At 42.6% G+C, this 26,858-nt stretch overlaps 1 protein-coding gene across 25 annotated transcripts in view; it reads right to left on the bottom strand.

The window, feature by feature from the left end:
- Nucleotides 1-340: 340 nt before the first annotated feature.
- Nucleotides 341-26,858, bottom strand: part of mycbp2 (MYC binding protein 2) — a 72,721-nt gene continuing 46,203 nt past the window's right edge. For 11 of the 25 annotated variants that reach the window (XM_034213627.1, XM_034213620.1, XM_034213619.1 and 8 more), the window contains 40 exons: nt 26,109-26,315; nt 25,672-25,727; nt 25,481-25,596; nt 25,249-25,346; nt 24,540-24,656; nt 23,767-23,907; nt 22,456-22,533; nt 20,938-21,162; nt 19,843-19,975; nt 19,631-19,756; nt 17,199-17,378; nt 15,957-16,061; nt 13,761-15,416; nt 13,472-13,641; nt 12,733-12,980; nt 12,458-12,625; nt 11,942-12,099; nt 11,660-11,859; nt 11,305-11,454; nt 11,062-11,222; nt 9,969-10,125; nt 9,622-9,846; nt 9,446-9,511; nt 8,089-8,328; nt 7,908-7,997; nt 7,736-7,816; nt 7,390-7,656; nt 4,957-5,240; nt 4,573-4,669; nt 4,333-4,452; nt 4,137-4,238; nt 3,915-4,043; nt 3,692-3,824; nt 3,469-3,572; nt 3,136-3,324; nt 2,944-3,051; nt 2,596-2,805; nt 2,407-2,514; nt 1,853-2,018; nt 341-1,730 (listed from right to left, as the gene is read on the bottom strand). In XM_034213627.1, coding sequence (XP_034069518.1) covers nt 1,615-1,730; nt 1,853-2,018; nt 2,407-2,514; nt 2,596-2,805; nt 2,944-3,051; nt 3,136-3,324; nt 3,469-3,572; nt 3,692-3,824; nt 3,915-4,043; nt 4,137-4,238; nt 4,333-4,452; nt 4,573-4,669; nt 4,957-5,240; nt 7,390-7,656; nt 7,736-7,816; nt 7,908-7,997; nt 8,089-8,328; nt 9,446-9,511; nt 9,622-9,846; nt 9,969-10,125; nt 11,062-11,222; nt 11,305-11,454; nt 11,660-11,859; nt 11,942-12,099; nt 12,458-12,625; nt 12,733-12,980; nt 13,472-13,641; nt 13,761-15,416; nt 15,957-16,061; nt 17,199-17,378; nt 19,631-19,756; nt 19,843-19,975; nt 20,938-21,162; nt 22,456-22,533; nt 23,767-23,907; nt 24,540-24,656; nt 25,249-25,346; nt 25,481-25,596; nt 25,672-25,727; nt 26,109-26,315 — 7,485 coding nt within the window. In that variant the 3' untranslated portion in view covers nt 341-1,614. The remainder of the gene's footprint in view (nt 1,731-1,852; nt 2,019-2,406; nt 2,515-2,595; nt 2,806-2,943; nt 3,052-3,135; nt 3,325-3,468; nt 3,573-3,691; nt 3,825-3,914; nt 4,044-4,136; nt 4,239-4,332; nt 4,453-4,572; nt 4,670-4,956; nt 5,241-7,389; nt 7,657-7,735; nt 7,817-7,907; nt 7,998-8,088; nt 8,329-9,445; nt 9,512-9,621; nt 9,847-9,968; nt 10,126-11,061; nt 11,223-11,304; nt 11,455-11,659; nt 11,860-11,941; nt 12,100-12,457; nt 12,626-12,732; nt 12,981-13,471; nt 13,642-13,760; nt 15,417-15,956; nt 16,062-17,198; nt 17,379-19,630; nt 19,757-19,842; nt 19,976-20,937; nt 21,163-22,455; nt 22,534-23,766; nt 23,908-24,539; nt 24,657-25,248; nt 25,347-25,480; nt 25,597-25,671; nt 25,728-26,108; nt 26,316-26,858) is intronic. The other 14 variants (XM_034213629.1, XM_034213640.1, XM_034213623.1 and 11 more) reach the window with 10 other exon arrangements.

Genomic DNA, 26,858 nt, shown 5'->3' on the forward strand with positions numbered 1-26,858 from the left:
TTATGAAGTCAATATAAAAAGTAGTAAAGCAAAATATCCAAAAGCAACCATTAAAATAGAACAACTTTAGCCCATTACAAAGCCCTCGTACACAAGTTCTCCATGCAAACATGGATTTTAGTAACAAACAGCAAAAATGCATATATTAGGAAAAACTTGGATCACACCGGCATGTAACGGAGCCCTTAAAAAGGTGTACAGGCATCACAAGAAATACATTTTTATATTTTCTTATCTTTCAGCCTTTCAAAGAAGATATTTACAGAAATAATGAACAATTTGAATCTCTAGCAAGATTTTACATTGCATGTGTTCCATATAAAACAATCAAAGGCCAACAGTGACTGTAGGTAATTTAATGGGAATGTCACCACTCATGAATGACAGTGTATACTTTGCGAAACAGAGAACCTGGTTTATTACCATTCAACTCCATCCACCACAGATATTACAGAGCAGATTCACAAGTATTAAGCTTTTATATAACAGCAGCTTTTTTCCACACTGTTCCCCTGACCCCCCCGATCCCGATGCCTCCTACTAGGGAAAAACATTACAGGTGCACAATTGTATTTGGTGTGAAGACTGGCCCCTCGTATCACTCAGCCGTATTCAGTCTCACTGTGAGGTCTTTTGTTTGTTTTGTATTACTGTAGGATTTTGGTAATTTTTCATGTTTTGACAGAGCTCCAAATAAGATTTACATCCACTATCATTCACTGCGGGCGTCAGGCTCAACCTTTTCATATCCAGACAACAGAAGAGATCTGACATTAAGAAGAGGGGGAATTACGACTGTCTACTGTATAAAAATGTACAGTGGCTTTATTGACATACATTCCATAGGTTAAACAGCTGCAAAATAGGAGGCACACCCAGTATTGCACTTCATTAAAAGTTCTGGCTCAAAACATAACCCAGAATATCAAACAAAACTGAAGTGAAGAGTAGCAACTTCGGAATACAGCTATTTTGAATAGTATCATATATACAAGATTAGATAAATCGTACACTATTTTCCTCCCAAACATAATATTCTTAACAGTCTTTTCCACCTTCTTTTTTTGTCCGTCAACCCATGATGCACTTGACAGTGGAGAATACTGTACAAGATTACGAAAAAAGTTTACATACAACAATATTTAAATTTAAATGTATAGTTAGGAAGCTGGAAATACGGCCTGTTCCTTTTTTTTTTTTTTAAACCCACGCTGATCCACAGTTGCCTTTAAGCAAATTCCTCTCATATTCAATGTTAAATCTGGTATTGATACACTTCAGTGATCAGGAGGTGTGCAACGTCTATAGAAGCCGAGGGAATACAACGGCCGCATGCAAACACGTCACAAGATATTTTCTTTTTTTTTCTTCTTTTTTAAAATCTATTGTTCCTTTTTTTCCCATTCAGGTAACTCTGAATCTCAAGGATGGTATCAGAGCCCCATGTTACTGATGTTGGTAGAAGAGCAGACCTGAGGACTCTCAGCGTAGGGAGGAAACCTGATCCAGTCCAGGAGACCCGACAATGCAAGAGCCAAGCTTCACGGCTGAGCTTCAGCAGCAGCCAGAAATCACAGTAGACAAACTGGTTTTCAAATAAGAGTCTTCTGTTGGTTAGAAGGTGTGGGCATTTCTGCACACCCCACAGCCCAGGGCGAACTCCTCCCCCGTCAGTGGGTGAACCACATGCAAAGGGCACTCTGTACCCTCCAGCTGCTTGCCTTTGGGCCCTGTGATAGAAAGGAAGAGGATAACATCTCAATTATTATCTCTTAATAGTTATTTCTGTTTGGTATTTGCAAAAAGTCTGATAAATGTAAAATTGTACAGAAGTTAATGCATAGCTAAGCACCTGCAGGACAATGAGGCAGCTCCTCCTTGGGGACACTGGTCATCCTCTGGAAGTCATCATGGCAGGCGTTGCAGAAGTGTGTGGTGCCAAAGCAGAAGAAAACGGCCACAGAGCAGCAGTACCGACATTTATACTCCAGGAAGTCTGTGCCATGTTTGGAGCACATCTGGTGAAAAGTAAACAAGAATCATCAGGGAAAGAGTAAATATAAGCAGCATTTCTTTTTAAATGGTCACAATAGATACCCAGCTTAAGGGATTTCTTCATGTGACTGTATCATGTTTTACATTGGCCACATGAGTCTGATGAAGAAAGGTTATGCTTGAAACCATAAATAAGCGAACATAGGAGCTGCCCTGCAGTGTGAAAATTAGGTATTTGTTTTTCACAAAATGGCAGTGATTAAGGTTAAGGTTGTCACTGAGGTAGGCTAGCTGCTTCCCCAATGTTAAGTCTTTGGGCAAAGGTATGTGGATTAACATAAGAGTGGTACCAATCTTCTCATCTCACACTTTCCAAAATGCCCAAACTATTGGCTATAGTAATCGACCCACCTGAGCCCTGGAGACATCTGAGCATGCTCCACAGATCAGCTCACTGGGGTCGTAGTCATCGCCCTGTCCCGCCTCCGCGTCGCACCGAGCCTCTCCTCCGAAATAGGCCTGGGTAAAAGGGCAACCATAAATTAATTTTCAACTCCTGACCAACATTCATTTTACATATGACTTAATGTTATACAGTACCTTCTTGCACTTGAAGCAGACATAGTATGCATATCTGTTCATGGCAAAGCCTGCAGGGTCGTTGTGGAATCGGGCTCCTGGTGTAGTTATCGCCTCGCTCTTATGTAGACCTTCGTACTCCAGCCTCATCAGAGCCTTTCTCCTCACGTCATCATAAAGCTCCTTAATGGGGTCGAGCAGGTCCTTGATCACCGAATGATTGATTTTGTTCTGGAGGCAAACAACAGGTTATTGTATGTGGCAAAGGCATTTCCCAATGAAGACTGTGAACACATCAATCATACAGTCACACAGCAGCTTTGCTTAACAAAGCATGTAAGCACTCTACTGCTTCAGGTAACATCTTACCTTACAGATGGGACACAACATGAACCCAAACGTGATTCGGGGCCCGAGCCAGCGATTTTCAAGAACACGACGAGTACACTGAAGGTGGAACACGTGAGTGCAGTCCAGCTGAGAAGAAAACAACGAGTTAATGAGCAAGCTTAATAAAGACAAGAACTCTTCCACATAACTAGCATGTATATTTAGAGCTACCTGTACTGCAGGAGCAGCAGAGAGGGCCTCTGTGAAGCAGATCATACACATGTCGTCTGCATCCTGTTTCAGACAGCTAGTGTTCTTGTCACAGCCGTGCAGACAGGGAAGGCAGGACTCCTCATTCTTGACTCCTCCACAGGGGTGTCCACAGGAATGAGTTTTACTGCAGGCCAGTTTAGCGTATTCCTTAGGGGGAGAAAACAACAGAGAAACTGGTGAGGCAAAACAGTACATATAACATGTTCACTTTACCACTACTGTAACTCTACATTACTTTAAATGTATCATGTGTATAAGACTTGCTCAATCAGAGAAGTTGATGCTTATTACCTGGCAGTCTGGATCTGAGCAGACGCTGCCCACTGCAGACAGCTCCGTCCCATTCCTCGTACCACAAAACCTGCAGGCGTCTGAGCTGCTGGAGGCTGGTTTACCTGCAGAAATAATGACATTACTGTAAATATAACTGCGCAACTTAAGCAGATTACCCATTTGCAACAATACTTATATTAATCTACTATCAGAAGAACAGTGGCATGATCTGCTTCATTACCTGTGTGCTCTCTGAACTCCACCATAGCCTTCATAGTCTTAGAGTCGGCCAGAGCCATGAGCCAGAAGAGCTTAGTCCTCCCACAGCCTTCATGGAGATCCACCTTTATGGCCTCCTCTTCCTCCTTGAACACCTACAAAAAACATTCAAATTAAATTAAACAAAAGCTCATTTTATTGTATTCATTAACTACTTATCAGCAGCAGATCAAGCCGACCCTCACCTGTCTCTGGTGAGAGCGCGTGCGGCGGTGCAGGTGGAGGAAGCGGTCACAGTCGGTGCAGAGGTTGCCGCACATGTTGCACAGGATTATGGCTGCCGTCTCTCCATCATCATGATTGTCACACATAGGCTGTGGATAAATGGAAGAGGAAATCAATGTGCTATTTTGGATTACCTGTCAAATACTTTTTCACACAGTGTAGCTATTGTTTTTCATTCTCACCATCTGCTTCTGCTGTCCATCTTTGCCCATCCAGCGACCCGAGGACAGCCTGTCCACATGATCCTGGTCCAGCACACACAGTGAAGCTAAGGCCAGCCACAGCTGTAAGACAAAATAGGGGATACAGTATAAGTTACAAATACCCAGGAAGAATAGATCAATGTGTTGTGTATGTGTGTGACATCTGAGTCCATACCCTTGTTGTAGCGATACAGCGTACAGGAGACCGATGTTCCTCCTCCATTTTGGTCAGTGCTATGATGGTCTCAGCTATTGCATTTTTGGTGATTTTGGACCAGCCTTCTGAAAGGTGTCCCTAAAAATAGCAAAAAGGAGTGTTAGAGGTACTTTTCCAAGTGTGACAAATGGGTATCCATATACAGTTTGGCTCACAGAGAGTACAAGGGGAAGAAAGATTTAAACAAAGAGAACTTACAGCTGCCATGTCTTTAACCAGCTTTATGATGATCTCTGCTATCTGAGGAGGAGTGGAGCCTTTCATCCACCAGTGGCTCTCTCCCCTGCGGATGTAGCTGAGTAAGAAAGAAAGGGGCAATAAATATGAAAATCAAAGGAAATTGCAATTAATGTTTAAAGTCTAGAGTAAAATAACATCTCCAAATTCTGATAGAAAAAAAAACATCCATGGTATTGATTTGTAGACTGTAAACCATTACCAAGGAAGTTAGCTGGAGGGTCATCGATTTTCATTCTTACTTGACATTTTGCCCTATCCTTAGATAGCACATTATATTTTACTTTAGCATCACCGACACAATGTTTCTTTTTGTACCACATATTTTGTCCATCAGAAACTCACCTGGAGTTGAAGATCATGGGCAGCGTGACGGTGGTGACCCCTTTGCCTGCTGCCATGCCGGCGGTGCCAGCGATGGTGGTACCTTTGGCTTTCAGCTGCACAGTGAGGGCTTTTGCGATGCAGCCCAGGAACATGTCGAGGATGCAGAGCTTGTTCCAGTCGCCCTTTTCTGTGGAGTGGATGATGTCACTGATGTCTGCAGGTGGCAGCGCCTTCACTCCAATGATGCTGGCGAGTCGCACTGGTGTAACCTCTGGGAGGACGCGTCTGAGCAACGATGTGACCTGAGATAAAGTAGGATCAGATGGAAGACAAGTTAGCAGTTTGAATGGGATTAACTTTCACCTTGTATGCACAAAATAAATGCTTATAAAATTCATTATTTGAAAGTATGTTAAACCTGAAAACTAACTCAAAACCACATATTGATGTGGCAAAAACAGCATAAAAAACAGGCAAGAAATACAGGAAAGAAGAAGACTGCCAGTTATCAAACAGTGGGTGTTTCTCAATGTCGAGGAAGGATGCTCCAGAGCCACTATTTCAAGCATACTACGTCATCGAGTGCCGCCGAAGGACTGTTCCAATGTCCAGCATACTTGGCATTCTACCGAGGCTGGCGTACTTCGTAGCGGGAAATTTCGAGGCTGCACATGTGTAGACTCCGCAGTCTTAAAATCCCCACAATGCTTTGCGCACGGACCAATTTCCAAATCTTTGGGGGAAATCACGCTCCATTTAAGGCGGGGCCTCGCATATGACGCACACCTGCACACCTGTTAGTCTGTTCCACCATTCTTCGTTTTCCGAGGCCAGGAAGGATTCTTGCCTCGCTTCTGAAGGACCTGACTCGGAAGACATGTGCTATCAAGCAAGCCTTTTCGACATTGAGAAACACCGAGGCAAACTGGCAGCAGCGTTTTTAGTGGCACTTAGGTTTCCCCATATAAATGGGATACATACAGTATGTTCTATATATTAATTATAATAAATGAAATTGAAACAATGAAGAACATGGATTATCCTCATTAGAAATGTCAATGATGGGTAATAAGCAGAGGTGGGACCAAGTCATTGTTTTGCAAGTCCGAGTCAAGTCTCAAGTCTTTGCGCTCAAGTCCGAGTCAAGTCTCAAGTCTTTGCGCTCAAGTCCGAGTCAAGTCTCAAGTCTTTGCGCTCAAGTCCGAGTCAAGTCTCAAGTCTTTGCGCTCAAGTTCAAGTCAAGTCTCAAGTCTTTGCGCTCAAGTTCAAGTCAAGTCAAGTCCTAAACTTTGACAAAACGAGTCATAAACAAGTCATTATGTGTTTTTCACCAAATGTAATGACATCGATCAACAGAATAATACTTAATAATCAAACTGCTCTTTATTAGTAATTAATAATTGAATAATCCATTTTCTCTCTGCTGGTAAAGTAACGTGTTTTTTTCTATTTGAAGAGGGATCAGTAAGGTAAGGCTACCGTGACGGTTTGATTCAGAAGGAGTTTAATGTATAAGATCCCTGATGTTGAGGTAACCAGAATGTTTATTTCCACTGTGTACAACATGTTATAAGGGACCCACAATCTATCTTTATGCAAGGGATAATGTGCAGCGAGGCGGTCTCTATAAAGAACACCTGCATCTAGATCCCTCTGCAGGTGGTACTTTAACTTTGACTTGTAACATTTTGAATGCAGTACTTTTTATTGTAACCGAGTATTCCTACACTCTGGTACTTTTGTACTCAAGTACAAGATCTGAACTTCTCCCACCTCTGACAGTAAATCCTGAGTGGTTACCAAAATAAAGGTAACCAAAAAAGGTTATTTTCATTTTACAAATCCTGCACTCAGCTTTGCTTTCTCCAACATCATTGAAAAGCAGCCAGATACTGCTTCTTTTTTCGGTTTTCACTAATTTCTTGACTTTTTCCGACGCACTTGCATTTAAATCCGTCTCCCTGTCGCTCTGTGCAGATGGCCTGTACCACTACACCTGCTGTGCCCCCCACCCTTCTTTCACATAATGGTATGATCCTAGTGTATCCTTGCATATGATTGGCCGCATGGTGGCCCAGCTAAATAAAGTCCCGCCCCTGCCTGCAAGGATTCTCAGCAAGAGTAGGAGCGGCTGAAGATTCTGCTCTCCCCGACGGGAGTCTTCTCTTCTAGCGGCAGCTCGCGATCGGCGTGTTGGAGACCTCTGAATTAAATGATCAAGTCACCTCAAGTCAGAAGGCTCAAGTCCAAGTCAAGTCCTGAGTCATTGGTGTTCAAGTCCAAGTCGAGTCGCAAGTGTTTTGTGATTTTGTCAAGCCGAGTCTCAAGTCATCAAATTGGTGACTTGAGTCCAAGTCATGTGACTCGAGTCCACACCTCTGGTAATAAGAGAATCTTTTAGACTTTGGTCAACATTGAATTATAACGCTACTCCTGGACTAATTCTCTCACCTGTCTCTGTACTCTTGGAGACGCTGTGTGCAGCAGAGAAAACAGGTCCTGCATGAGCGTTAGCTGCTGAGCTAGGTACTGGCGGCCGACGTTGGAGCCGCTCAGAGCCAGCACCATGGACAGCAGCTCGAAGCAGTATGCGTCTGAGGAGGCGTCATCGTCACTGGGCTGAGAGTTAGCGTTCTCTTTGCTGGAGATGGCGTGTTCCCACTCCTCCCTCACCCGGGTGGCCTCCATACGGATGGCTTGGACGATGTGCGCACACACCTGGAAATAAATACAGTTCATGTAAAAAGGGCTGAGATTATAATATCACAGTAAATGGGTTAAAAAACTGACTTATTACCTGTTTCTGGAGGTTGGTGAGTTTACTCCTGCTGAAAATGATTCCCACCATGTGCTCTTTAAGGTCTGCATCAGATGGTACCTGGTCATAAAGAATGTAGGTGTAAGACGTCAGATTGAAGGAAACTAAATATTTGAGTCACACAGTACAGGTAAACTGCCATGGTGCAGACCTTGTCTTCTCCCTCAGGCGATGAAAGAAGGTTTTTCTCCTCCTGCTCTGGAGTTGGCTCTGCATCTCCACAGATAAGTTTCCCAAAGACCTACAACAATGTAAACAATAACGTTTTGAAAAGAGACTCCAGTGGTTCCCCAGGTGATTCTAAGGAATTTGTATGAAGCAGTTAGACAGACCTGTGATGTGATGAGGCGAAACACTCGGAGAGTCTCCGCCTCGCAGTTCTTCTGCTGGGCCATGCTGGCTGAGATCTGTCCGAGGATCTTGATGCTCTCGCCCTCTTTCCAGCCGAGGACCTTCACCTGGCGCACCCTCAGTGTGTTCTCCGGACCCTTCAGTTCCAACTTGATCACATGATGATCCCCACCAGGAAGCTCACTCGTCACCCAGCCCATGTGACGGGACTCGAGCTCGACCTTTGATGAAAAGGCACGGGGATGTTCAAAATGTTCTGCCATATGCGCATATCAGAGTTCCCGTTAGCCGGTAATTACCAGACTATGACCAGTAAAATATACTGAAGACCGGCAAATCTAAATCTCTCCGGTCAAAATAATTTCCCCTTAGCGCAATACCGCATCAGTTGCGCCACTTACTGTATGTGACATACAAGAATAGTATGTGACAGACAAGAGAGTATGTGACAGACAAGAATAGTATGTGACAGACAAGAATAGTATGTGACAGACAAGAGAGTATGTGACAGACAAGAATAGTCAATTCTAATGTCTAACACTTAATGTGGAGAAAGAGATGTCCTGTATGGGTTGATTGTGCGTTGATCTGTTGGTAATGCCTCGGGGTTCCGGTGGGCATGTAAACAAATGCATAATGCTGCGCTATACTATATGGCCTCACCCGGTTGCATAGCGACACTTATTGTTTAGGTGTCTTTTAATAAGCAGGTAGTCATATCATTAGCTAGAACTAGCTGGATCTGATCGATATGGACATAAATACGAGTGAAGTCTAATCTGACGGGGAGAGAGATCAGCTGCTGCTGACGAGTCGACACGCAGCTATGCATGATCACCTGCAGCGGTGAGCGGACAAAACACACACTTCAGGTTAGAATATCACACGTAGCTATTTTAATGACCTCTCAAACTACCGTAACTAGTTATAGATATGTTTAGTTTTACTGTCGGGTCACTCATTACTGGATCCGTGAGCTGCATGATACTGACCGTGATACCGCTTATTATTCCCGTGTTATTGTAAATTACTGAACACTTTTGAATAATGTAGTTAATCTATTACTGTATAATTAGTTTGTTTAATATTGAATCATATCAATTTGTTTTAAAGCTCAATAAATAACAAAGACCTTTGACCGGCACTTTTCTAATTTTGTCCGGAAGATTTAAACTTTAACGGACATTTTGATCTGCAAAAAATATTCTAACGGGAACTGTGATGCATGCGTAATCTATAATCTGTGTATTGTATGTACTGTATTCTAATGCTAGGTCAACAACGTACACATTATTAATATGGACAAAAATAAGAAGAAGAAGAAGAAAGTGACAATACCTGTTTGATTCTGCAGAGGTCGTCGATTGCTTTACCACAGAGGAATGTGACGGATGTGACTTTGTTCTGTGGATATAACAGAGGAAAATTAAACCTTTATAAACATATTATCATTAATTCCTACTTGGTCCTTACTTTGCATTCATACAATAGCAATGCTTCCGTTGCCCACTTACCCCGATGTCTCTGGAGTTGTCCACATGAACCGTCACATTAGTGGCGTTTATGCCTTTCACACAGCTGATGGTGATGCTCTTGGTTTTGTTCTTGTCCTCATCTCCAGATTCCCAGAAGGTCTCTGTGGAGCCGTCTGTGAGGCTGCCGATCATGGCAGGACGACTGGACGTCTTGATGTCCACGACACTGGTCAGATCCTTCAGACAGGTCACCAGGCAGAGATCCTGTTATCACACACACTCAGGTTAGTGCATGTCATGCACATACAATAGTTGGTTTAATCCGTGTTGACAAACAGAATACAGATCTGATTTATAAGTAAGCAAGTCAGTGATTGGTTTCTTGCCTGGCTCATTGCTTCGTAGCCCGACTGCACGCTGATGTTGAAGCTCTCCTCGCTGTCACCATCATCTGACTTGGAAAGGATGTTGTTGATGTGATGGAAAACGTTGCTCTGGTGGAGGAACTGGTGGTCGGACTGCTTGAACTTCAAACTCCAGCACCTAAAAGAATAACAAGTATTAGTTGTGAGCAGGTTATCACCTCTCTTATCTGTCTGCCAGTAAATAAGATAAGATATATTTGCAAACATTTCGAAAGAAAGTTGTAATCTAGGAACCCAAAAAGGGCACAAGAGTATTATTCAGGTTTCATACACTTTTTCACCAATGATTTTCAATGACTTTTCCATGACCTTTACCTAATTTTCCATGACCAAAAAAATTACTCTTTCTCAGCGGTACCACTGAAAATAGTTTATTTTAACATGGAACAGGAAAATAAGGTCTGAAACATGTTGTGCCTATCTAAAACATATAGTAGGCTGACTAGCTTCTACACGCAAAGCAACTAAAATCTCTCACCAGCAAAATACCTCGTCAGTTAAATGCCATTTTACATTTCCTTACTATACGATACAGTATTTATTATCATTATAGTATTACTATTTCGGCGATTAGCTAAAATATAAATTATATTTGATGCAACTTTAGTCCATGACTTTTCCAAAACGTTGGGAAAAATATTGTTTTCCATAACTTTTCCAGGGCCTGGAATTAGCATTTTGTATTTCCATGACTTTTCCAGGTTTTTAATGGCCGTAAGAAGCCTGATTATTGAGGCCAATATAAAGATATTATTGTTAAAGCTTGAAATTAATAAAAAAGAATAGTGATTTCAGTCAAATGTAAACTTAAACTTTGTATGTTTGTCTCTATTTTTGGCAAATGAGGCGATGGTTTATCATGTTGACTATACACAATATAGTCATATGTGTATTAGTAACATGATATCAATATTTCAGTTTTTAGATGTCACAGTTATCATAAGTACCAGCTTATCACAACACCCCTAAAATATAGTAAGTAAACATCGAAATCAGTCAATCTAGAAATGTTGATTTGTGTGTTCATCATTTTTCAATCAATCAGGAAGTATACCTCAGTGCCATCTGCTGAAGTGAGCTGCCACTAGGAAGTGACATCATGAGGTCAGAGATGGTCTGCAGGAGGCGGTGGAAGGAGTGGGGGAGGGGATGAGCTGCCTCCCCGGCGATAACAATGTCTGACAGAGGATGTTCACAAACACCAAGGTCTCTCTCCTGTAGGGTGAAGATGTGCACAATCAGAAGATGTAACAACAAAACAAAAGTAATGCTTTTTGATAATTTAACCACTAATTACCTGTTCCACATTTTCTTGCTTCCCCTTGTTCTCCTCGTCTTCGTCGTCCTCAGGTTCATACGGCGATGGGGTGAGAGATGCTACAAAATGCCAGAGGATGTCATGCAGGGAGGTGGTCTGGATCACATTGCACAGCAGCCAGTTGAATGCCTGACACCAAGAAAAAAAAAAACATACCAATTAGTCTTCTTAGGATCCATAAACGATCTTGAGTCCAACTCGTCTATTAGCTAATTAAGTACAAGTGTAATTGATACTGACAACATAAAACTAATTGCACTGATTCCCTGCTGGATAGGGAACAACAATGAATACAAAGTAAATTGGAGATTCAGAGAAATATAGTAGCGTGTACCTCCATGGCAAACACCCTGCAGGCAGACTTCCTCAATGCATGCCTCATGGCCACTTCCAGGCCCTCCAGGTCATGGTGCTGGATGACAAAAGCCAGAACAGGCCACTGGAAGTTCCTCTCCCCCTTACTGAGGGAGCCGTGGGCCGAGATCAGCCTGGACAGCTCAGGAGACGGGTGTCGTAACAGGGAAGATCCCACCTCTATATGGGGGGCAGAGCAGGTTAGTGTTGATGCTGTAAATCACTTATCAGTATTAGTTCTCTCATGATCAAGCGTGTTTACCTGCATCACCACTATGGACCCTGCGTCTGGGAACAGCTTTGACCCGAGCTGGAGAGGGTGAGTGCTGCTTGTCATACTCGGATGCTACGACTGAGTAAGATCTCTGAAACACTGTCCGTTTAGCCGTATCGCTGTCTGTGATCGGACTGGTCTCGAGGCTAAGAAAAGAGAAATAAAAGACAGAAATAGACACGGTGATATGCCTTTAACACAAATATCAGAAACACTAATTTCATACCACAGTTTTCTTTGCTTGACAAAAACTATTTACTGGAGAATGGAGCAGCCAGGCTCTTTTGTACTGTGCAATTAGTGTGATCATGATAAGGAGGCAAACAAAATGCTTGCTGTCAAGCTGTGTACAGTCGGGTGCAGGAGGGAAAACAAGAGTCAACGAACTAGCTATTAACAGAGAGTATATATGCATGACAATAAGGCATTATCTGCTCTAAGCATTGTAAAACAAAATCATATATTATCTGCATTAATTATGGACTTTGGACTAAGATGCGTTACCTGGGGGGCATTGACTTCATGTTGTTCTCTGGTTCCTCGAACACATTTGGGCAGGCATCAGGTGTGACTGAAATGTAAGGTGCAGGAACAGATGTTGAGCGCAGATACCTCATCTCATCTTGGAAGAGGTTTTCGTCTTGGTAGGCGCCAAAGTTCTCAGTGTGTTGCCTGAATTAATGAGAGGAAAGTGAGAGGGACTCAAATCATTATGCAAGCATGTGTTACTGTAGGTTTTTTTTATCTATATATATATAAAAAAGTGAGCTATTATCTACCTAGCTAGTGTCTGAAGGTAGAGGCAGCCAATTTTATTGGGGACTTCGTCCGACACGCCCTCCTTGAGGCTGGGGAGCAGCTGGGAGTGCATGGGTCTGGTCGGGTGGTGGCACAGCATGCTGGGCTCGGCAGCGCTGCTGAGGGACAGCAGGAACAGAGCGTTTGCCCGAATCACCTGGTGGGCCTCCATAGTGGGCAGGGCCCTTGGAGTCTTCACCTGCAAGGGTTTCTTCCTGGATTGCTTCACCTGGTAGAAACATGTAGATTAGTTTTGATAATCTAAAAGAGTCAGTATGATGCAAAAGGCTGATGGGGTTTCAGGAACAGAGGGAAACACATTTAAAAGGTATAGTTCAGATTGATGGAGTGTAGTTGAATGAGGTATGTATACATAGTCAGTGTATTACCTACAGAAGATCGCAGTCGCTTCAACCCAAGTGCAACAAAATACATTTTAGACCCCTAAAAGAAAGGCCTACCATAAAATGTAATATAAAAATCAGGGATGAAAGTATTCTAAATATACCGTACACTTAAATGTTATAATTTTTTTTAGATGGGCCTCTCTTTCAGTTGGCAAAAATACACCAAGCCCACAGAAGTGAATTGCTTTGTACTTCTCCCAACTCATAGCATGCCAATCGCCATCTACTAAAAACTATGAATAAGGACCTTATACCACCTCACTTCAAATAAGTGACACTATTTAGGCACTAAAACCTTGAAAAAGTAGGATACCTTTTCCCTGGCGGCAGTCTGTTTCTCTCTCAGGTATTTTTCCCGACAGCGATCACACACCAGGTACCAGGTGCTGCCTCCTATGCCTCCGTCTCCACAGTTCCCAGCCCAACCACCACAGAAGTGGCCAATGCTGTTATAGCCTTGGCCTCCAGCATAGCGGCCACAACCTGCCACGGAAAAATCAAGGTAAGATGTTTAAGGCCCAGAGTACATTTTGGGAAGATATAATGACTGATGCCCTTAGAAAAAAACAACAAAACTGTAACCAGAACTTCTGTTTTCTAACCTGGGTGAGCCTGTCTCATATGGTATGTGACGGGGTAAGGGTGAGACTCCCCGCACAGCTCACAGATGGTGTCTTTCTCCGGTCCTCCCATAGCCAGCTGTGCCATCTCTCCAAACAGATTTCCTCTTGGGCGCACATCTGCCTTGTCCCTCTTCTTCTTCTCCTTCTTTGCCTTCTTACCGTCTTTCTCATGTTCCTTCCTTTTAAGGATGGCACTTGACCCTGGGCTTGGGAAGATCATGTTCTGTGTCGCTGCATTGATGGTGGCCAAAGAAATGTCCTCCCAAAATGACACTAGATGTTGTAACGTTAACGGTAGGATTGACTTTACCCTCATAACAGGATGAGAAGTCGCCTCATAGGAGGCGGCATCTCCTTTCCCCGCCTCACACTTTTCTGGCAGTGGAGGTTCTTTCAGCATGGATAGCACCTTGTTTTTGTTGATGCTTCCCATTTTGGAGATGTCTGGGCCATGTGGAGAAATATTAAACATGTTAAGTGCAGAAGAAATCTCTAAGGAGTGGCGGTTCTTTAGCTTGTTCTCCTTCTCCTCAGCACCCTGTCCTCCCAGGGAGTTGCGGATGGGTGCGTGCTCTTTGGTTAAATCTGGGTTGAACTTGAGGAAGGACGAGCAGGCCATGGCATCGTGGACAATACCTTCATGCCACAGAAATGCTGCATAGACTGCTCGTGAACATTCAGCCACAGAGGGCGACATGGCCTGTTTGGCCGGCTCCGTGGCCCTCGATGCAGTCTCGCCTTTAAACAGAGGCCCAGATTTGTCCTTTTTAGGGCGCGCGTGGCGACTGGAGGTTTTGCGACTGACTTTGGGTGAAGCCCTGAGCTCTACTTCCTCTTTGACCGGAGCTTTGCCAATGCTGAAGTGCACCTTGTCTGATCCATTCTCAGAATTTTGAGCCTCCCCATTCTCATCATTGCCATCCTCTGAGAGGAGAGCGCTAGAGATGCACACCTCCACCACCTCACTGTGGAGGTTCTCCTGGGTCACATGTGGAGAAGGAACACGGTTCTCTGTGTTACTAATCACCTCTTGGTTTGGATCTTGGTTTGGATCTTGGTTTGCATCTTGGTTTGGATCTTTAGGAGACAGTTTAGGTTTGGGAGAGGTCGACCTGCCTCTAAGTGGCTCTGTAAGTGGAACCTTCTTCTTTCTGAGTGTGTCCGGGTCCAGAGTGTAGGAATCTGATTTGGACCTCTCTCTAGGAGGGTCTAGGCGGGCTTTGGAGGAAGGTGAGAGGTTCTTGTCATGGTTGGCCGAAGAGGAGTGCTGGGAAGAGGTGCTGGTGGGACTGGACCTGCCTGAGGAGGATACACCCTTCTGTTTGGGAGAGGAGGAGCGAGAGCCTGGGTTTGGGGACTCGGCCCGAAGTCCTGGGGTCCTACCATCTGCCTTCAGGGCCTGCAGAGTGTTGTGATTGGGCGAGTGGGAGCGGCTGTGAGAGTCTGACCTCAGTTTGGCCGTATCTGACCGCAGGATGAGGGCTTCGCTGGCAGAGAGCGCCTCCCCCGTCTTGCTCCTGCTCTGTTCGGACGAGCGCCCCCCCCGACCCTCCTGTTTGGGAGAGCGATTCTCCTGCCGGTGTTTGGAGGCCGGGGACATTGGCCGTGCACCGGGCATCAGGTTCCCTCTTTCACCTAGACGTTAATAATGCAAACACGGTTACGACACAAAAGAGGACTGAATCTGTGTTAAGAGTGCTCCCAAATAATCCTAAGCACATTTTAAATCCGAGTGGAGAAGTATGTAATGTTAAAGTATAAGATAAAATGCAATGAGGGGCAGAATGACAGACAATGTAAGTCCAGAAGGGTGAATGATGTTATTCCTTGTAAAGCACATGATTGTACTTGCTTTGTGTTTCCCCAGCATCTTTTTCTGTCTATGAATGTACCAGACACACTCTGATATGAATGATAAGAAGTGGACCATGGGAAAGCTGATGATAGATGGATTCCAGCCCAGTCCTTGAACCAATTCTACTAATATTGGATCTAGCTTTAGACTTTTAATATCAAGTCAATACTATTTAAGGACAACCTATTTTAAAACTAAACTCTAAATGCAAGCTCGTATGTCCTATTGAGGGTCAGTTTTTAAGGTTGACACTAACACAGATTAAAGATGTTTTGTCAGCATAGACACCCTGTGTTTTTTTGCATGCTGTGATTACCCACCCTTTTGCCTTAGAGCGAGAGATGAGAGAGCAGTACCATGCCCAGCCACCAACACATTGCTTTTGTGCACTAGCTCGCGAGAAGCAAGGCGGCGTGATGAATCATCTACAGCGGAAAACAGTTGAGCAGGTAAACAAAGAGGGCATGACACGCAAGGGGGCCACCACAGAGAGGAAGAAAGAAAGCACATAGAGGCAATGTCTTCAAGTTGAGAAGGTGAAAGAGAAAAACATGTTAAAGTGATGGGAAGATCGACAGGTAGGTAGAGAAACATGAAGAGCAACACTTATACAGAGAGAAAAGAAGTAACAGAGCCCTGGAGGTGTCATATCTCTTAATTTGTACCTTTATATGCCTTGTATAGAACGTATGTGATCCATAGGGAGAGTGAAGGGTATATGCACAACAAGACTGGATCAGGATTATACATCACCTGCATATTATGAATGTATGCACACAAATGAAAATGTCTTTTTCCAGACACCTCCGGAGCTCCGTAAGAAATGGTAAGTAGTAAGTAAGTAGCAATACATACGGACAAAGGGCTACACAGACAGAAAAAAGGTTATAAACTGATAATTGGGATCCCTTTCTTAGCTAAGCGTTATATTACATTTTGGAATTTTCTATTTGAACTAACCAGTGCGAGTGAAAGCTATTGTATGTATTATTTGAAATATTAATTAATGGCTGGTTTGAAGTCTACTGTTGATTACCTTTGCAGTGAAGCCTTGGGCTCGTTGAGACAGAGAATGAAATAAGTTGTTTTTTTAAGGATGGAAAATGCAGATCTGAAGCAGTGAGGAAGATGAGGAGGAAAATAATAAAAAAGCTGATTTAACAAGATAGCAAGCAGAACAAAAAGCAAGTCAGCCTATCGCTTCAGCACAAGGCAAAAATATCCCTTTTAACAAGACATTCAGTCGAGTATTTAAGTTTGAAATCTTGTCTCCAAAAACAAGTGAAAATACCTGTCAATGCATATTATTGAAAGGCAGGATGACATCATTTGTTTTTTATAAGCAAGATTTAAACGTTAAATAACAGACATGATGGCTTGTTGGGGATATTTCTGCAGCCTAGAACATAACTGCACTGTTATGTGTCACACATCGCTGCTGCCCTCCCCAGAAAACATATCAAATAGAATGAATACCGAACAAAATCTGGAAATCAAAAGCTAGGAGGGTAAGGACCAACACCTGTGCAAGCAAGCGCTGTCAGAAAGCAGGACAGACTTACTCAGAAGCTGTGGTTGTGGCTGAGACAGATGGGAGGGGGATTGTCCAAACACAAATGGGCTGTGGACAAGGGAGGAGGAGGGAGGAGGTTGGGCGGCTTGCTCAAATACGGAGGAAGAGGGAGCTTCTGAGAGGAAGGGCCCAGACTGAACGGTATTCAGTATGGCACTCAACCGGTCACCTGCAAACATGGAGACAGAGGATGGGGAAAAACTACAGCTTATACTAGGGTTTGAGGTTTCCAAAGAGGGGCAGGGTCATTCAGAGTTTACTTTTTATCAGTCATTCAGTTATCTCTCAGGACGCAACATATGTGCGAAATGGGAGGAGCTGCCATGGTCAAAGAAGTATAAGTATACTTGTTTTCTTCGATGGAAGAGGATTGGCAGGAGCACTTCCAAGACTTGGATTGGCATCCAAAAAGGAGGGACATGGGTCAAGAATCATCTGGTAAGACTTTATGATATAAAAGCCGAAAAAGTATAAGTCAAGGTCGATAGAAAATAGGGGGGAAGGGAGAAATGAACTACAACTCCCAATAAACATTTGGAATTACATTTGCAAGATATAGTTTTATGTTTTTAAATGACAAAAGAAGGAGACTTTGGAAACTTTAGACGATCACAATGACACTACTGATTTCCTCAAGATATGAATAACTGTTTGTATTGGGCAAAACAAGCGTAGAAGATACCTAAAGGAATTTTGAATCAGTAACCATTCAAAAACTCTTGACACTACTGAGTAGTACTGTCGTTTTTGAACTGGCCATTTCATCAATCGTAGGAGCTGGAAATGGGAGGCTGCTTGGGTGAAGGCGGGATGGGGAAATTAACCTCCATGGCTGAATGTTGAAGCCGGAGAGACCTGTCAATAAGGTTGAATTGCTCAAAGAGCTTTGCCAGACATCCATTAAGCTGACCAGTCTGAAGGTGATCTATCTATAATGCTGTCTCAACGCCTGATGGATTCATCACACAGGAGGGGAAGGGTTCAAACCTTCTATTAGATGGATGAACGGGGGCGATAACCTTGACTTTGCATCTGGTAGCAAGCTGTAGACAGGGCACTCTTGTGCAGGATACATGTGCTTGCCCACAAACATTTGTGAGGTTTCATAATGAAAAGACACAGCACTTTATGGCCTTATTCTCTAGTGAATGCAAAAACGTGTCACTCAAATGGGATAGAGTTGTGTTTATTCAATTGACTTCTTTTATACTTTATCCCATTAATGCATTCAGAAAGCCAACCGTGAATGCAACCAAGAAGCATTTGAGGCAGATCGCTCAAACAACCTCGGAAAAGTTGGCGTAAAAAAGAAGAAAGATAAACTGTAAATCCATCTATCCCTCCGTGTAGCCACACAAAGTTGATACATAGCCAAAGAGACACTGAAATGATGCATCTAGTTGTATTAAAGCAACAGGAAAATGTGCATAGAAGGCTTAACAGCATGTTAACAGCACCAGTACAATAACTTTGTGTTATCTGAACAACCATGCTTCTCTGATTAGAGACAGGTCAGCCTCTTTTTTCCAGCAGAGAGGAAGAGGTAAGCCATTGAAAAACAATTGACAAAGCATCAGCATTATGTTCAGTCAGAAAAGACACAGACACATCGGGGCAGACGTGTTTTGATGGAGTAGCGGATCGGAGGAGTTAATTCAGGTGATTCTTTAGTAATCAACCTTATTTAAGAAAACAAGGCTTTCGTAAATAATCAAATGTTTTCAAAGTGACTAAATTAAGGCAATAAAGAAAGCGTAAAGGATAAAGATCACAGACACAAAGTGTCTAACTTAACAGAGCCCAGAGAGGTCAAAATGAACAGAAGCACACCGACTGGCCCATGCAAAAAGACACAGGCATATGCCCCACATCGCAGATATTTAAGGCATAAAATAGCAGCAAGAAACACAATAAAAAGCATGCAGAAATAAGAGATGATAGATCAGGGATTGGTGGAGATTTTAAGGAGAATGACCCATACAAGATCACATACCTATTAAATGTGCTGTCAGATATTGTGGAGATCAAGTGATTTTTGATAGGATTTGATATTGTGAAATAATTGCATGACGTAAAATGGTGAAAATATCTAGAATTATACAACTAAAATGGGTTAGTGCATGAAACAACTTGTAAAAAAAGTCTTAGATCAAAGCATGGGGAAAAGTCAGATAGAGAGTATCTCAGAATAAAGCAGGGAATAAAGAAGAAAAAAGGTGCAGAGTGAAGTCGGAGGTGAGGTTTAATTTAGTAATAACAAAACATCTAAACAAAAAAGTATTTGACTACAACCTCCGGACTCAAAATATCACAATTTAAATGTGCAGCATAAAGCAAAGTGGATGTGAAAGCAAAGTGAGATGCAGATTAAGGATGTGTTAAAGAAAATGATTTTGTTTAAAAATAAAAAGTTGACCTTACCTTTGTTGTTGGAGATGCCGTAGTCAAAGCCCTGCGCTCCGTTTGAAGCTGCGGCTCTGTTGAAGGCCTGCACAGAGAAAGGGCTGGGAGGAGGGGTCTGGGCCCCTTGCTCAAGCAGTGCTTGTTCTAAAAAGGAACAGATTCAATTATGTTATCTTATTATTTATCACATTTTGAGGTTCGAACATTTCCCTCCATTGAGTGCGACTTACCGTCCTCGTGGCGAAGGTACTGATTCCCACCGCGGTCTCTGGCCAATGACCAGGCCTCGCCTTCATCGCTCTCACAGAACTCCACTACACTGTTCTTATCCAGCTGCACCCAGGTCCCCTCTGAGTTGACCACCTGATACACAAACAACACTCTTTATCCATACTCACACACACACACACTGAACACCATGTCACACACACAGTACATTTGCACACATGACACAAACTCTACAGTCGATCATTAACATGCAAACATTCAATTCATCTGCTTGACACGTACAAAAATCCACAGCAGTAGATCACACAAATTAGATTTTTGTGCATCAGCAGACACTGCGGGACAAAACTGATGTAGCTAAAAATAAAATACAAACTTACTCTAAGAAAGGGGTAGCTTATTGAAAGGTAAATGCATGAGGTTGTTTTGTCTCAATTCCCTGAAGTATTATCATTTTGAAAAAAGAAACAGACAGACGGAAGTATTAGTATGTGCAGTCTGCACCTCTCAGACCTTAGACAGGGCATTCCAGTACAGCTCAGAGAGGAAACTATTGAACAGCATGACACACCACAGCAGCCAATGAGAGGTCATATCCATTAGGGAGAGGAGGCCCCGACTCATCACCACGCAAACGACAATTTAAAAGTACCAAAGTCATTGAAAGGATTGTTAGAAGTGCAAGAAAGACAAGGCACAGAAAAGGCTCCAGCATTTTGTGATCAGACTTCCACTGAGAAGACTCGGTGCAGCGGAGTATGACACCCTGAAACTGCAATGGATTCATAGACAAACTGAAATTAGTGAGTCAGGAAGCACGCAATGCTGCAGCCGCAGGAGTTGATAAGCCCTCAACGAGAGGAAAGATTCACAACACACACCCAGAAGCACCTGATGTATTTCCCTTAGAAAGAGAGATTACATTCTTTACATTGACAATCATTTCAGTTTAGGACAAAGAGGAAACTCTGATTTATGAGAGTGAAGGCCAAAATGTACTCACATTAGCTATATTACATTATGTTATCCAAACAGACTGGTTTATTCAACTAGCCACAAAAAAAAAACACATTTCATTATTTGGGGTGAGTGCGTACCTCGCCTATGGCCTTGACCTTGTTGCCAAGAACTAACATTCCAATGGGGATACCCCTAAGGTTTGGGCAGCTTCTGATGTTGTGACCAGAGGGGCCGGTCTTCACTACCTTATAAAGCCCCGGGCCGCCGCCCTGCCCTGCCCTGTTCTGCACCCGAGAGGGGGCCTCGTGGGAAGGGCAGCTGTTCACCTCCTTTACGTTCTCCTCCGATTGGCCCCTGACCTCCTGCAAGAGGTGAGAGAATGGATTAGGGCCAAGGAACAAGAACAGGAGGAGGTTCAGACTGCTAAGTCCTATGATATTATGGTGAAGAGCCACTGGTAGAAGTATATGTATCTATAAGTTAAATCTCAGACCCTATTCATTTTCTCCGATCAAGCTATTTAAGTGGATGTGTAACTTCACGGCCTTTAAGCAATGACATTTAACATGGCTTTCTTTCTGATAGTCAGTGGAGAAGATTGATAGCACTCTCATAATCAAATAAAAATGAAGCTATAGTCAGCAGCTGGTTATCTTAATTCAGCAAAAACAGCCATCTTTTATAAATTATTAATTTGATCTCATATTAAAAGACATGTTATGAACATGAACAGTATTTTAAATCTACTTGTTACTCTTTCTAGAAGAAATATATAGTCCAAACCACAACCTGAAATTGTAACACTTTTTCATATATTAATCGAACAAGATATAATATCGTGCTACTTAGTTTACTTTATAAGTGCTGGTGGATTTTGTTACAGACGAGAGTGAGGCTAACTGTTCTCCCCGTATCAACCTTTATGCTAAGCTAACGAGCTGCATGTTTATAGTTTCAGTACGGACGTGACAATGGTATCAATCTTATCATGTAACTCTCAGCAGATAGGAAATAAGCATATTTCCCAATATTTTAAAAGAATCCTTTAAACTCCTTTAAGAGGCTAAGTCATGCTAAATCGAGATACTCTTGTTTTACAATTACAAGATGTCACGTCATGACATAGATGGCTGAAAAACGATATGGACTTTCATCCTAAAGAGCAGTCAGTGATATTCCAAAAATACAATTATCACCCAGATATTGAAAATGCATGTATGCTACATACATTTTAAAAGCTTCAAAATTGTAATGATGCAGTTAAATAACATTTTCAAACAGTCTATGGGGAGGCATGCTATGAAACACAAGGATACAGGACTATCGATGACAGGCCTTTCAAAACAAGATCTCATGCAACAGACTGGACATTAGTATGTTAAACCCCATGCAACACACAAGCTAAAGCAGTAATTACTTAAACAATGTGATCACTGCACTTGGTCTATGGGACAGTAGTAGCCACGGATACTATTACTGATACTGTGTCGTCAAAATAAAACAAAACAGACAACCATGCAACTGTGGATTGACCTCTTAAGCCTTATTGCAACACTTTGGGAAGACTACACAGTCACAAGGGGGTGACTAAAGTGACAGTTACATGATCAGCTATGGGGCAGTCAAGCTATGTGTCCCTTTTCCATACAACTCACCTGTGGCGGGAAAATAGTTAAGGGAGTCCATGACAAAAAGCCGATATCCCTGACTCCTTGGCTAGCGTTAAAGACATTCTGAGCAACAGATCGTGAGACAGTCAAGAAACAGTAGACGACTCGAGGCAGGAGAGAAAACAGTATGGGGGAAGGCGCTTGTGTATTTTTTTTGGAAGAGAGAACACTTTTTGGCTTGGCTCCTCTGCATTTCAGTATCAGAGCTTATTTCACAAGAAGAAGAGAGGACAGAATCTGATGGGCCAGTTAGTGAAATTGTGGAGCACCCAAAAAAGGGGCCAAAAGGACTGTAAATACAGGCTAAGCGTGTCGTACACACTTAACAATAATTGTAAGATCAAATGCATTACAAAAAGATGTAAAACCCATTTGAAGGGGCAGAAAATGAAAGTTCACTCCAAACACGGTGGTTATTTCCAAATCCATGACCATTTGAAATACACATAAGAGAAGAAACTTCCAAAAAAATTCCCCACTTGGATGATGTAGTGTGTCATGCTGTTCAGACAGAGACCTTACATGGAAGCCTCTAAGCACCTAAAGCATCCCAATCAGAGCAGTAGAGGTACAATTTCCCATTTAAACTTGTTGGTGACCAGTGATTGCTCCATGACAGAAAACCACCTGGATATTAACATATTTCAGATACTTCCGCTGTATATTCATGTGTCAAATTATCACATTCTATTTTGATTCTGTTGCATTTTTGGTAGTTTTTGTGCCATGGAGCAAAATGTAAGACAAACCCTTGTATTCACATGCTGTGCTTTGAGGGTGCTTATGAGTGAGGGGCAATGAGGGAAAGAGGACTGAACAGTGCAGACTAACCAACTTCACCACAGGATGAAATTGCTCTTTTTATACATTTTACCTCGTCTGCCATTTCTGCATTGGGGTTTGCATCAATGCACTAAGCATAAACTAAAAGTGCTGTGTCCTGAAGACAAAGCAGTTACTCTATGGTCAACTGCTTGATGAGTATTGCATGCAAGCTCCCAGCTGCTGTTCCTTTGTACAGTGCGTTAGTCAAATTGTCATACTCAGCAATGCTCATAGAGATGTTTCATGCAAGAGAACACCCCAAAAAGTATTAGTTGTTTGGTTATTTGTTACTCTGATGAGGTTCTCAAAGCCACATGCTTCAAGTACATTTGGGGAGTAGGTGCCAAAAGCACTGGATTCTTTGAAATTCAACAATAAAGATAATCTGAGCTTTTCCCCAAATGAACAGCACAGGAGCCTCTGTCATTATTAAAGTGGGACTGAGTGCTCAGCAGGCCTTCTTCTACTTACGTCGGCTGGGACCAGTAGGCTCCGGCCCAGGTGCTGGTTAAAGGAGAGGCACCAGGCTTCAGTGTACCCGTTCATGCTGGGAACATACTTCTTTACTGTTTCATCATTGAGCCTGAGCCACACACCATCATCGTTATGGATCTACGGGAAAACAAGCAGCCGAGAAGAGCCATGCCGTCCTGTTACTATGGAAACAGGATAGACAGTGCCCTCACACACACACTCGTACAAACACAGACCCACTCAACACTTCAGAGGTGGCAGAAAAGTCTTAAATCACATTAGATGACAGAAAATGCAAGTGCATTTAAGACATTTAAGAAATGTCACTAGTGCTGCTACCAAAGGGTGGGAGTGCAGATGTTGTGCAAGACTGAGAAATATAATGACTATGTCTGCATTAAAGTGCTGTAATTTTATTTTGGAGTTATATGCATCACATCCTTTGGATTTATGTTGCACAACTTCGTATAGCGTCAAATGCCTTGCAAGAGTATGAAGCAAATTAAAGTTAAGAGCAACACATTTATACGCTTTGAAAGAAGTTATCATTATTTAGAGAGGTAATAACACATAATACACAGAAGCCACCAAGCAGGACTCACAACTCCCTAGAAGTAGCATTCCAGACAAAAAGAATGTGAATAATAAAACACTAATAATAGTATCCTAACTGATTTAAAGAAGAAGCTACAAGGAAATAGAATAAAAGTGGAAGTGCTTCAGGTAGTATATGAAATTACTTATATTCTGCCTGGTCTAGAGTCAATTACCTCGTCAATGAAAGTGATGGTGCCATTGACATGCACTATGCCTATCTGTTCACTCTGCAGGGAGGGGTGACTACGCACACGCAGGCCTGCGCTGTCCTTGGACACAAATTTGCGGACCTGAGAGAAGCAGAGGGGAGATGGAGACTGTGAGCGGCAGGAGCAAAGAATAAAAAGGAAAAAAAGACAAGAAGTGCAGCAGGAGGAGAAAGAAGAGGCAGCAGGACAAGAGAGATTGCATGCTTCTACGCCCCCGGAGCCTGCTTCAAGTACACTCATACAAACAGCAGTATTCTAGGAGCTCTATTTTCAGCAGCATCAGTTTGAAAAGGTTTGTTTTAATCCTCCCATTAACATTCATACTGGTCCATGGAAAGCCACTGAACACACATTCATAATGTATATACAGTGTTGTTTAAAGGCTCATAATGAAGCTTGTTTCCTTATTATAATGTGCTTAAAATATAAGCACGCAAATGCGTTTTTGCATATTCAACAAAGTAAAGAAACCTCGCACTTGAGTTCTCTTTTTTGAAATCATCTGATGAATGCAAAGGAGATCCAGTCCTGCTTTATTCTGCCAGGTTTTGATAACAAATATCTTCTTCCGTTTGTTTGTATTTGATGGGTGATTGCAAGCATGCGTGCATTTATAGGTGTGTTCATGTGCATGTTCATCCACATGGTTGGTTAATCAAAAGACAAAGCTCACCTTGTTTGGTTGAGGTTCAGCCTTTGGTTTGACCATCTGAGTTCCAGGTGGTATCATGCCTTTGGGAGGGTCTTTGACCTCTACCTCCATACCAGCATCTACAAGGACAGATTTACAGATCATAGTAAAAAGACAGCGATTCTTTGTGCATTTGAAAAGGGGATAGTCATGACTGAGCCCTTCGATTTACTTTGTGGGAAATACTTCAGAGATCTACATTTCATTGACATACCTATTTCAATGCCGTCGATGGTGACATGGATCGTGTAGAGGCCGACTGCTCCGGGGGTCCAGTTGGCGCTGTAGGTTCCGTCAGTGTTTGCACGAATCAGCATGTTCTCACTGGGTCTGTGTGGGAAATGATCAATAAGTAGATTGTATCTTACTGGAAAAAGCATTTTGTCTCTGCATTACCGCACTTACCTCTTTGGGGTGGGGGAAGCGAAGCGCAGCTCTTCAAATGAGTAGTTTTCATATGCCTACAAAAGACAAAGAGCACAAGTATTAAGGTAAACAAAACAACATTGGTACCACATAGATGTAGTTCTTATTTTTTATAGAATAGGAAAGACAGTCCCTTAATCAAAACTCTACTTATAAACAGGTCTATAATTGTGATATCAGTCATCTTTGAATTATGTATCTATACGATTCATTCAGCCAGATTTATTTATTTGCTTACAAATGTTGAATTGTGTATTGCTTCCTCAATGACTTACTATGTGCATGTCCACAGATCAGCATGTATGCAACTAATCTGACAATTGCCCAGCAGCTCCCCTTTATGGAGCTTCTGCAGCCCTCCAAATGTAAACAAGTGAGGATACAAGTGAGTAATGATTCATGAACATAGGGCTGACCTTCATCATGGTAATAGCAATGTATCGAGCCTCTTTCACAATCATGGGCTCGTACGTGGCTTCCAGCTTGGGCATCGGCAAACCTCCGAAGGTAAGGTCAGGGCCAGAGGACGAAGGAGAGGAGCTTCCAGGGAGCCGCTGCAGCCTCTTCACATTCTCAGGGTGCATCGACTTCTTCTGTGACACAGGGACAGCCTTTACCTCCACCTGGAAATGTGAATTATAAGAAACAGAAGTCAGAGATTTGCTATAGAGTGGCGAAGTCCCGAAGACCCATGGGACCTTATTTCGGAAAAATTATGTATTGAAGTCAATGGGGGAGAAAAGTTATTTTTCGATCCCGTTTGAATTGTGCCACGAATTACACATATGATGTTTGTCAATTTAAAAAATAATTTCCATGTCAAAAAAGTCACAGTTTGTCTTAAAACTGTTGAAATATAAGACTATGAAAAATACGCAACTAGAAAGACTACAAATCCCAGAATCCCGGTCCCGCATGCTGGCTCTTACGGAACCGACTAACTCCCCTTTTGTGTACAGTACAGCTCTCAACGTGCCCAGACTTATAGTGATTTTCTCCTCGTTTAATACTTTTTGCTTCATTCTGAAAGAAAGAAGTGAAATGTACTAACGTGACGGCCGTCTTGGTGTGTGGTGCGAGACGCGACATGTAGTTCATTAAGCGGTTTCACACACAAAAAAGTGTTACTTCACAGTTTTACGACACATTTTTATTTTTTTGACTTG

This window comes from Gymnodraco acuticeps, unplaced genomic scaffold, assembly GCF_902827175.1.
Source record: "Gymnodraco acuticeps unplaced genomic scaffold, fGymAcu1.1, whole genome shotgun sequence".
Taxonomy (NCBI): domain Eukaryota; kingdom Metazoa; phylum Chordata; class Actinopteri; order Perciformes; family Bathydraconidae; genus Gymnodraco; species Gymnodraco acuticeps.